The 12,048-nt window shown below is 36.0% G+C and overlaps 1 protein-coding gene across 5 annotated transcripts in view; it reads right to left on the bottom strand.

The window, feature by feature from the left end:
* RECK (reversion inducing cysteine rich protein with kazal motifs) overlaps nt 1–12,048 on the bottom strand; it is a 65,193-nt gene that overhangs the window by 35,395 nt on the left and 17,750 nt on the right. For 4 of the 5 annotated variants that reach the window (XM_081152526.1, XM_081152529.1, XM_081152528.1 and 1 more), the window contains exons 4-6: nt 11,459–11,495; nt 8,329–8,414; nt 5,904–5,951 (exon numbers count right to left, since the gene is read on the bottom strand). In XM_081152526.1, the coding sequence (XP_081008652.1) occupies nt 5,904–5,951; nt 8,329–8,414; nt 11,459–11,495 (171 nt within the window). Of the gene's footprint in view, nt 1–626; nt 677–5,903; nt 5,952–8,328; nt 8,415–11,458; nt 11,496–12,048 lie in introns of those variants that run through there. The other variant, XM_081152530.1, reaches the window with a different exon arrangement.

Consider the following 12,048-nt stretch of genomic DNA (forward strand, 5'->3'; position numbering starts at 1 on the left):
TCAGCTGCAGGTAACGGCTCAAATGTACTCTGATACAGTATATACATATATATATATATATATATATAGCATTTTACTATTTACCAAGCCCTCCTTTCAGTTTTCTACATCCTATATCGTGACAATTTTGGGAGTTTCCTTAGCATTAACGAAAATAATCTTTACACTTAGGTCCTTGAAGGCTTTGCTGGGGCAAAGTACCACATGATTCTTTATGCTAAAGTCCCCCAGTTGGCTGTCTCCTCTATTCTTAGAACCACTGCAGCACAGATCCAATCACACTGATGTGTAGGAGGCCTCCAGCTAATCCAGAGAATCCTGCTCGTGCTAACATCCCTGTAACCCTCTCTCTAAATAGGGCTATTTTTCATTCCTTTTCTTTATGCTTCTTATAATAAATCTAGAATCAAGGTTAATTTGAGAGAAAATGAAACAAAATAAAATACACAGAAATTTTTTAAGCAGAACATTTAATTTTGACATTTCCTGAGGATAGATACTGTACAGCTTGTGTAGACATACATAAATGTGCACCAAACACTGGCATCCAGGAGTAGGTCAAAGTGTATGGCAGACTACCATTTGTGTTACATAGGGGCAGAGGAGGACTATATGTACATATTTACCTTTAAATGCATAAAATATCTCTGGTAACTTAAGGAAGTGAGTGGTTGCACTACAAGAGGTAAAAAAGAGACTTTTTATTGTATAACATTTTGAATTTTGAACCATGTGAATATTCAAAAAATAAAATTTAACACAAACCTGCACCCTTCTCTTATGCATTTAGCTGCATGTTGATAGAATGATGCTGAAAGAACTGAGCCTAAAACTCACAAGGCTGACCATCTTTGTTACTGCGCTTCTTAGGGCCTCTTTTTAACATCTTGAGAGTCTTAATTTTATTTTAGTATTATCATAGAACCAGAGCTCCAGGACAGAACATTATTTTAGTTTTGTTTAACAACTGTTGAGTTTAAAACTTAAATACCTAAAGATTTTGTAAAACATGAGTCCTCACAAAAATATCTCCTACTGACTTTCCTCAATATCAAATAACTGGACTGAAGAAAGCTAGGAAAGAAAGGAGAGAAATGAAAATAATATTTCTGAAAAGAATATAAAGGGAAGCATAAAGAAGAATCTGTGAAAGAATTAAGAAACAAGTAAAAATATGACAAGTTTTAAGATTGTATTTCAGTGGGCTACGCAGCAAATGGGAAGGTATTTATAGTTATGGCCATTATATTAAGAGAATGGCAGGTAAGGTCTGACATAAAGGTACAAAATGGATTTATCAACTTGAAACTAAAATTTGTTTCATCAGCCATTGCCAGGTCTCTGGAAATTCACCACCCTCAGATCATCTTGATGTTTATTGTGACATTCAAGGAAGAAAATAACTATCAACAGAAAATTTTTAAAAATTACACATGTATCACACCTCAAGAAAAACATGGGTTTGTTTTTACTTTAGTTCTAATCATCCAATGTGCACTACTATGGCTATACTGATGGTTTACAGCCAGCATTTGTTCTGACTGTTGGTGCCTATGAGGTTCCAGTTGTTAAATATTTTAAGTATCATCCCTGATTCTAGTGTCACACATTCGTGAACCCACATGGCCTGACCAATACTTCTAGGTGGGCCAAGGACCAAGCCTATGAAAATGCATGGAGAACCTGGAAATGAGCATCCTCATGATACTTGAACATGTCCGTGTCAGAGTTATCAAGCCACCTGTTGATTTCGGTGGCTCCAACCAAACAGGTGTGATTCTGAAAGTACTCTTAAGTACTGAAGAAAATACTCTTTCTTAAGTATTGGTCAGAATAAGAGAACTGTAGAGCTGGGAGATCATTAGTCAAATCTCCTGACCACTGCAGATATCCCCTCAACAGGTGAATCCAGTAAGCCTTTGCTTGAACATTTCCAGTGATTGGAAGTTCTCCTTTTCTTGGAATATCTTTTACTTTGAAGACAGGTATGGTCCTTTCTTACTGAAATGTGAAAGTAGTATTTGGTTCCTTACCTTCTAGTTCCTTAAAGAAGCAATTTTCAAAACCCACCTCTCTGCCTTTTCTATGCTTTTCTTTCATAGAGTTTTCTTTCACTCTCAAAGTTTAAGGTTTACTTCACAGTTGACTTTGGGTCTCATATCTCTCCTCTTCTTTAGTCCTGTATTCCTAACTACCTCTGAGATATAGGTATTTACACTGAAAAAGACCTAACACTCAACATACTTAAATTTCTTTAAACATTCCCAATGTATATGCTATTGTTGTGTATTTTCTCTTTTTCAAAAAAACATTATTGTTTTAAACAATCTGTGTATGTTGTGAGTTACTCACTTCGTATTGTCATCATTTTCTCTTTCTTTTGCATTTCAATAATTATAGCTATTTTAGAACTTCCTTTAGAGAAGAAGGAATTCTTTCTATAAAGGGTCCAGTAGTGGCAATTCTCTGTTTTTGTTGTCTGGAAATATATTAATTATGCCCTCTTTCTTGAACAATTTTTTTTGCTGAACATGGAATTCTAGATTAATAGTTATTTCTTCCCTCCAGAACAATTTAGGTATCATTCTACTGTCTCTGGCTTCCTCTGTTGCTATTGAGAAATCAGTGGTTGGTCTCCTTTAAAGGCTATGCCCTTTTTTTCTGATTGCTTTTCAGATCTTTGGATATGAGGTGTGTCTACAAATGTAAATTTTAAAAATCCTGCTGGGGGATTTGTTGGGCTTCTTTAAACACTGAATCTGCTTCATATTCTTTCTTCTTCTAGTTTTTCAATTAGAAGACTTTCTCTACTCTCCATTTCCCTTAAATTCTCTTTCAGCCTGTCCCTATATGCTGCTATTACATATAATTCCTTCAGTTCTATCTCCCAATTCACTAATAATTGTTTTATATTTTCCTGAATTTTATTTCCTATATTCAAATTATCATAACAAATTCTGTGGATGGATTCTGCCTTCAAATCTCTAATTTATTCCTGAATACTCAACTTTACTGCTATCACCCTAGTTTGGGGCCTCATCTGTTTTTAGCTAAGGTTTGGGGAGATCTAAAATTTAGCCTGACACAGCTAAGACTTTAAGCTTTCTAAAATATTGAACTTGTTTTTGTTATGTTGATCTCCTATTACAAAATCATCATCATCTCCCTCTACTTAATAATGAATTGAGCCCCAAAATATCATCTTTCTAGGATCTGGTCCGACTTTGCCTATATAAACAGATTCTCAGCCCCAAATAGGCCTATCTTCTTTTTGCTCCCCGCACAAGCCATGTGCATTTTTGCTAACATGCTTTTGATCCAGTCTTCTTACCCAAATTATACCAATTGGTTCACAGGCCTCTTTCTTTTGCAAAATTTTCCCTGATAACTCCCAATATGCTCACTTTGCTTTTTTATTTTTCTGAGCCCTGTATGGACAGTATATATTTTAATTATCTTGACTCAATTAGATATAACTCTTTAATATGTGAAGTTAAGCTTCAGAATTCTAACCTATGTTTGACTCCAAAGTTTGTGCTCTTTCAAATATATAAAACTTCCTCTCAGTGTTCAATAAATATTTATTGATTTGTATAAGAAACCAGATGCTATAAAACCAAACATAATAATGTCTTACATTTACTTCATTTATATTAGCTTCACTGGAAAAAAACCAGAATCTTAAATGATATTAATTTTTTTAAACTTTATTCATGTAAGTAAATTTTTTAGGAAATCGCCTCAAAAGGGATTCCACATCAGCTTACCAGAAGATAAACATTAGCTCCTTTGAATATAATTACTCACTCTCTGAATCTCTAATCAAACTACACAAAACCATCCTTCAGGGTAAATGCTAACCCCTCAAATTGTAAGTCTAAAGGAATAGCTTACGCATTTAGAAGTTCACCCCAGGGAGCACTCTAGTGTTAAGGAAAAGATACTAAAAGCCTAGTTTTATAAATTATTCTAATGTTGATAAATAACTAATCCAGTTAAAACAGGTTGCACAATACCAAATTTACCCAATTCACTTTATAACAAATAGCCATTATCTCTAAATTTCAACAACCACGAGAGTGACTGTGACTGGGGGTTTAGAATGCAGAACCCTCTTTCTGTATTAAAGTGCTCTTGTCTCTCTTTTTATTTCTAAATATATTTAAGAAATCAAACTGAGTCTCAAACTATCTTGAATAATTTGTAGGTTCAACTTTTTATATATATAAAAGAACCCTCTTGGCATGTAGCTTTTTGGAAAATAGGCTCTTAATTCTAAGCCAAGTAAGAGAGGATAGACTGAGAAAAGTAAACTACTCTTAGTATTTCTCTCATAGGACAGTATTTATCTCTCTTACCTTTCCTGTCCCGTCCTTCATCAACACATACTGGCAGACTTCCTAGGGCAATGCGGAAATCCAGACAAGAGAAGGAAGCACACTAAAATAATGGAGGACAGGCTACAGGAGATGGACAGTGTCAGACATCATGTGGGAGAAAAGAAGGAATTACAGTTAGCCACTTTGTTCAAGAGAAACTAAAACTAGTTTATTCAAAGGTAGAGAGATAAGGGGGGAAAAAAAGATCTTCTACTTCTTTGTAGCAAGGCTCCTTTCAATAGGAACAGAGAAGACTTGTAGTTAATTTGGAAATTTGTCTTCAGAGGAACAGATATAAGTTAGCAAATAGTACAAAGAGACAAAAGATAAATAAGATTCTCCAGTTTAAAAAAATTAATCAAGAGATAGAATTATAAGCTTTGAGAAAAGAAGAAAAAAAAAAATGAGGACTATAATCTAGAAGCAGTTAAGAAAGTTGTTCTAGCTTTTTTCTCCAAGAGAGCGCAGGCTGCTAAAAGCAATAGGGCCCTAGTCGGGTGGCTCGGCTGGTTGGAGCGTCGTCCCACACACCAAAAGGTTGAGGGCTCAGTTGCCGGTCAGGGCACACACCTAGGTTGCAGGTTTGATCCCTGGTCAAGGCTTGTACAGGAGGCAACTAACCGATGTTTCTCTCTCACTGATGTTTCTCTCTCTCTCTCGCTCCCTTTCTTCCTCCCTCCCACTCCCTTTATCTCTCTAAAATCAATGAACATATCCTCTGGTGAGGATTAAAAAAAGCAATAGGAATTCCAATGTTTATATATAAAAGTGATGAATGAGGTATATGCACTTAAGTATCCTTAATTGCATACATAGTCTTTTACTATGAAAAACAATAATACTGTCACATTTAACCATGGAGTTCTAGAAACAGAACAAAGTAGTCCCAATAAGGAACCTTTTCACATCAAGGACAATCTTCTGTATATATCTGCATGATATGAAACACCTTACCTACCCCTGCCCTAATAACTCCCCCATCTAGATACCACAGTGCTTTAAATACCACCACTGGGAGACAAGAGTCCTTCAGATTTAATACAGCCTTTGTAAGTTAGTACCCCCCCACACCACCAATGCAAGATCCTAGGAAAATCTGAGGCTATTCACACTAGCAATATGATTTTGTTTCTTTGATTAGAGGTGGTTTATAAAAATGGATACCTAGATGGGTCAAGAGACAGGAAAAGGGGAAAAGAAAATATGGAACCTAAGAAAAACTATTTTACAACTTTGGATACAACCAGTTGCTTTGCTAAGAAAACATTATAGGTTAAATCCTCTGTATATATGATTTAGGCATTTATTTAAAATTAATGCTTAATTTCAACAAAAGTCAATTAAAGTCATAAGATTTCTAAACAAAGTAAATGATATTTTGGTCAAGGCTGTATTTTCTATAACTATATTTTCTATAAAGTAAAAGATAATTTATATAAGAATGAATTCATTTTAAAATTTAAGTGATTCTATCAATTTTGATATCTGAACAGTCTATCCAAATTTGTTAAATAAAATACTTACCTCATATTCTTTTCTGCAAACTTTGGAAATATCATTTTTTGAAGATGCCTAAATTAGACAACAAGTTTATCCATTAATTTTATTACACATACTATTCAGCACAGAATAAAAAAGAACAGGAAAACCTTATGCTCAAATATTTTAAAGCTCCTTATATACAACAAACACATTTCATGCAATTTCTCTAAAACAAACATTAGCTGCAGAACCTACCGGATATGCTAGAACTTCACTAACTTTTTATGGCTTTAATCTTACATAATAACACAGTCCTTTTGTTATTTCAGAAACTAGATAACTTTGAAGGAAATGTAAACAGAAGACTCCTCCCCCCCGCCCCCCCCCCCCCCAAATTCCACTGTGCAGCAAATTTTCTTGTAAAGCTCTGCCAGGATATTTATATTTTGCTTTTTCTTTAACCCTTCATATTATAAGTTCTCATACTGACTTTTCCTCAAAAGATCCATGCATAACAGAAGGGGCAATTAAAGAGGGAAAGGCTATGCCTGGCAATTAACAAAAGTTATTTTTATGTAATTCTCTTAATAAGTTAATGGAGATATTATCTCTTCTATAGATGAAGAAACTGATGCTCAGAGAAATATTAAGTTTTTACATTTTAGTATGTACTTTCTATATAAAACAAGCCAAAACAAATCTGCTGATGGGTGGTTATTCTTCTACATATCAGTCCCTATTTAGAGATGTAGTTTTAGAGCCGTGGGCTCTGGTCCCTTGTTCTATTTCCTCTGGTCTATCACCTAAGCTCATGTAATTTTGAATAAGCCAGCTGATGAGGATGGGGAGAGCAAGAAGCAGAATAAACAGGCAACTGTTTTTTGTCCCACTAGATCCATTATAGTTCCAATCCTCTGCAACTGAGCTTCATCTGAATGCCTGGAGGAGAGCACCAGATAGCTAGGCTGTATACTACCCAAAGAGTGTGGCAGTGGTATGTAGGAAAGTGAAGGTGACACTGGGTCTCACATACCCCTGTCAAGAGGACAGTCACTAGAAGAAGAAAATGAAAGAAGGCTTTCCAGCTGTGGCTTCATTCCACCTAAACTTCCCAGTTAAGTCTACTCTCACCACTTGGAGTATGAGGAACCAGATCAGTTTCTGACAACACTCTGAGGAACCACTGTGAAAATACACATAATAAGGAATAATTCAGGGGCCTAACCTGAACTGGACTAGAGACATATAAAATAAAAAAGAAGTCATAATTCACTGTAGGAATCATGTTCACCTTAGGAGCAGAGAAGGGATATAAGAACATGCTCTGGGAAAACCAAGGATGAAAGACAGAAGGGAAGATGAAAGCAAAATACGCTGACGGTATCAACTACTCTCATCCAGGCATAGGCCAAATTCACATGACCATTTGGAGTCATTCAGCACTGACTAAGCATGACCATCGGCAAAGTACAAAAGGCCTCAATTCTTATAATACTTTTTTCTTTAATAATTTTTATTTTTCAGTTACAGTTGACATACAATAGTATATTAGTTTCAGGTATACAACACAGTGATTAGACATTTATATAACTTATGAATATTCTTTCTTTGTGCAGCAGAGAGAAGCTGAGAAAGAGTAAGAGAGGGCTGAAGGTCTTATATGCCATAGCCATAACTGAAAAAGCAGCAAGTCTAAAAGGAAGTGGTCCATGCAAAAAATACTAAATTTGCAGCTTTTATAGGTCAACTCTCCAAAGGTATGAGGTGGGCAAGGTATAAGACATATGTACAGCTAAAACCCAAACTGCACTCCATGCTTTTCTTTCTTTCTTTTTTTTAAAAAATTTTTATTTTTGCCCGGCCGGGCGTGGCTCAGCGGTTGAGTGTCAACCCAGGATCCAGGCGATCGGGGTTCAATTCCCGGCCAGGGCACATGCCTGGGTTGCAGGCTCAGGGGCCTGCAGGAGGCAGCCGATCAATGACTCTCTCATCATTGATGTTTCTATCTCTCTATCCCTCTCCTTTCCTCTCTATGAAATCAATAAAGATATATTTTAAAAATAAATAAATAAATAAAATAAAATTTTTATTTTTGTTTAAAATATTACAGATGTCCCTTTTTCTCCCCAATGACCCATTCCACCCCGTCCCTTCCCCCTCCCCAGTCCCTCTCCCCACCATTGTCCGTGTCCTTGGGTTGTGCAGAGATGCATATAAATTCTTTGGTTACTCTCTCCCCCTCCACCCACCCGCCCTCCTCTATCCCTCTGACATTCGTCAGTCTCATCTATGCTTCCATGTCATTGAATCTATTCTGTTCATCAGTTTATTAAGTTCTTTAGATTCCACGTATAAGCGAGATAATGTGATATTTGTCTTTCGCTGCCTGGCTTATTTCACTTAGCATAATATTCTCCAGGTCCATCCACACTCCATGCTTTTCAAGAGCCTGATTGCCCAGTGTTACCTGCTTGCATGCCTGTCGACACTCCAAGGTAATAGCCAGTTCACAGCAGCCTAAGCCAACCCAGCCATCAGATTTCTTAAACACACCTTAAAAACAAAATGTTCAAATGTTTTGTCATAAGCAGTAGTAAACACAAACAGCATGTCAAATTGGTTTGTGGATACCACTAAAATTCAAAGCAAGTGTCTACAGAAAAACTACCTCAGACAAAGGGCCTCAAATTATTAAGCCCTTCCCCGCAGCGTTATTCTGAGGGTCCCTCACAGCATAATCATCAGGTCCTTTGTTTTTTCTCTCATCTCCCTGCCCACCCTAAACCCTCTCAGTCATTCTCATTCTTGGATAGGTAGCACTTTTAGAGGACATACAGATTCAGGAAAGTAAGGATAGGCCTTCCTCACCTTTAGATTGTGAAACAGAGGCAAAGGTTCCAATTTAACTTAACAAACAAACAAAAAGGGGCACAAGTGGTATTGAAATAAAAAATATTAAATACCTACAGTAGTGTGAAACCCATGATGCCATTTAAAAACAAACAAACACTTAGTAAACAGGGACAGCTCCTGTGAGTCAAGATGAGCTTTGATGGGTTCACTTCATCATGGGGCAAAATTACTCTTCTGGTTCAGTTTATGTACAGCAGGTATTTCTCTAACCAAATCACTGATAACAAGATGGATCACAATATCACCTTTTTATAAAATTATAAAAAGTGTTTTAATATTGTTTTAGATTCCTTTTTATAATCAAATGTCAATGAATGACTCCTAGAATAAAATTAGGAGATATAATAATTATGAAAAGAGGAAAAAGATTTATGCTTGTAGGGATACTGCAAATTCCTTTAAAAAATGTTTTATTATGCTGCTTCCATGTAATATATTCATAGGTCTTCAAACTCACATATACATTAGATTATTATTTACATTTGAAAAAAATGTCAGGGATTCAAGGCAATAGGTAACATAGTTCTCCAAATAAAAGTAGGACTTAACAACAAACAGAAGCATCCTGCTAAAAAACAAAACAAACAAAAGTAAATAAGTAGCCCACAGACAGACAAAGCTCTAAGAATATAGGGTGGGGCAAAAGTAGGTTCACAGTTGTGAGGATGCGAAATAGTTTATTGTTGTATTATTATAAATAATAAATTTGTTATTAAATAATAAATAATAATACAACAATATTATTATTTATTGTATTTATTGTATTATTATTTATTGTATTATTTATGTATTGTTTTCCATACAAACAACTGCAAACCTATTTTTGCTCAACCCTGTATAACATAAACCACCTCAATTGTTACAATTGGCTAAAAATACTAAATACCATAAACCTCTTTATCCCTACATGTTTTAAGAGTAAAAAGGTTGCCTGGCTGGGTGTGGCTCAGCGGTTAAGCATCGACCTAGGATCCAGGAGATCGTGGTTTGATTCCCAATCAGGGCACATGCCCGGGTCGTGGGTTTGATCCCCAGTGTAGGGTATGCAGGAGGTCGTGGGTTTGATCCCCAGTGTAGGGTGATCAATGACTCTCTCATCATTGATGTTTCTATCTCTCCCTCTCCCTTACTCTCTCTGAAATCAATAAAGATATGTTAAAAAAAAAAAAAAGAGTAAAAAGGGCAACAGACTCTCATGTAGCCCCATTGCCTAGTGTCATTTTCTTTAAATCTTATGCTGTTTGCTATTCAGAATCACTTACATTTTAGATATAATTTTGAATGGAATCAATGTAGGTCATAAACTCTGTGAACTTTTATAATATAATGCTGTATATTGCTGTTTCCATATACCCAGTGGCCTCTTAGAAAATATTAAGTTGTTCGACAAGCATTTACATTTGCTGAGCCTCCACTATGTACAAAGTACTCTATTAGATATTCTATGGACTATAAAATGGATAAAATAAATGATTTATCCCACTACAGAAATTACAGTTTGGTAAAAATAATGTGTATGTATATGCATTTACATACACATACACATAATTACGTGTGTGTGTGTGTGTGTGTGTGTGTGTGTGTGTGTATATATATATATATATATATATATATATATATATATATAAAATTCCAGGACATTAGATCATTAGACAGAGGGATAATCAGGAAAACAGGTAAGAATGTGGAAATTCCAGGAACACAAAATGTTTAAAATGCAAACATCATACTGTATGACAGCCTTTAAAGTTCAGAGATACGTAAGATATATTCCCATTTTAAGGCACTGACTTTAACTAGGACTGGAAAGTAAGCTTTAATCCTAGGAGACCATGAATGCCAGGCTAGAGAGTTTGGCTTTAATTTCAATGGAAATGGACAACACTTGAGGGATTTTTTTTGAAAGGCTTGGGAGGACAGCTGTGATGTGTTGAAATACCAGTTACAGTTACAAGTTTATTATAATATTCTATCCCAAGAATGGCATAAGAAAGGCTTGAACCAGAAGTGGTGAAGACAGATGCAAGACTTTATAAGCAGAGTCAATGGAGCTAGAAAGAAAAAGCGCTCAAAGATAAATTGGTTTCCAGTAATGTCATACACAAGAGAGGCAATTATAAGATGAGTTTGGTTTTGAATTTGCACTTCAGATACCACCTGGACACAGAGACCCAGGTAGAGATGTCTAGAAGTCACAAGCTAAGACTTGGACTTGAAAGTTACTTTTGCAGAGCTGATTAGTTAGCAGGGCGAGTGTGGAAAGAGAACGGAAGAGGACTGCACAGAGGAATAACCACAGCCCTTGCACAGTGGTTGGTGGTGTGGGGGCAGGTAAGAGGGGAAAGGTAAGAAAGAGCAAGGTGCAGTCACAAGGAGGTAGTGGTCAATAATATCAAATGTCGCAGGGAAGTCAAGGAGAGTAAGTACTGAGAAAAAGATTTAAGAACTAAGATCCTGGTGATCTTTCAAAGCCCAGTTCTACGAATAGAATGGTAGAAGTAGAGATAAGAGTACAAAGTTAAGAATTGAGGGAATAAGAATAAAGTATACATTTGAAAATTTGAGTGCCTATGAGAAGGAGAGTATACAAACTCAAGGTTATACTTAAGTTATAGGGACAGATTTTATAATCACAGTAAGTTTTTAAAAATAAAAGTGCTAAGTGTTACACTTCTATTACTTACCTGGCAAAGATGAATTCATACAACTCCAAATTTCAACCTAAAATTGTAATCACCAAAAGGCTTTTATGTAGATAACCAGTTCCTAAATACGATGCTTAATTTCTACAGAAATTATATAAAGCTGATCTGATTATGTTTCCATCTGTAACAGTCAATGTTCTAGTAGTTTACAAATATCAACTGGCTATTTTGGGGGGGGGGGAGGTGGGGAATAAAACAGATGCAAAATATTGCTTGTTTTTTCCCCGTCTTCCCATCTAAGAGCATTGAAGATTAGTCTGGTTACTCAGGCTGCTTACTGGAATCACTGTTTCTAAGTACAAGGACAAAAGTGTACAGTGACTAAAGGAAAATTTATCAGTCAGAACTGTGTGATCACCATCTCCCCCTGTCACACAATGCAAGCTACCGTATCTAAAGAGACTCACCCATGGCAAGCTCAGGTTTGTTTAGCCTGGCTTACAAGCATCCCACACAGAGGATGATGGCCCAAGCATTAGAGACATTCTTAGTTACATGATTCAGACAGGCAAGCAATGTATCTACTGTATACCAGAAAACAAGAAGACAGGAATAATGAAAAATCACAT

The sequence above is a fragment of the Miniopterus schreibersii genome, assembly GCF_964146895.1.
Source record: "Miniopterus schreibersii genome assembly, chromosome: 11".
Taxonomy (NCBI): domain Eukaryota; kingdom Metazoa; phylum Chordata; class Mammalia; order Chiroptera; family Miniopteridae; genus Miniopterus; species Miniopterus schreibersii.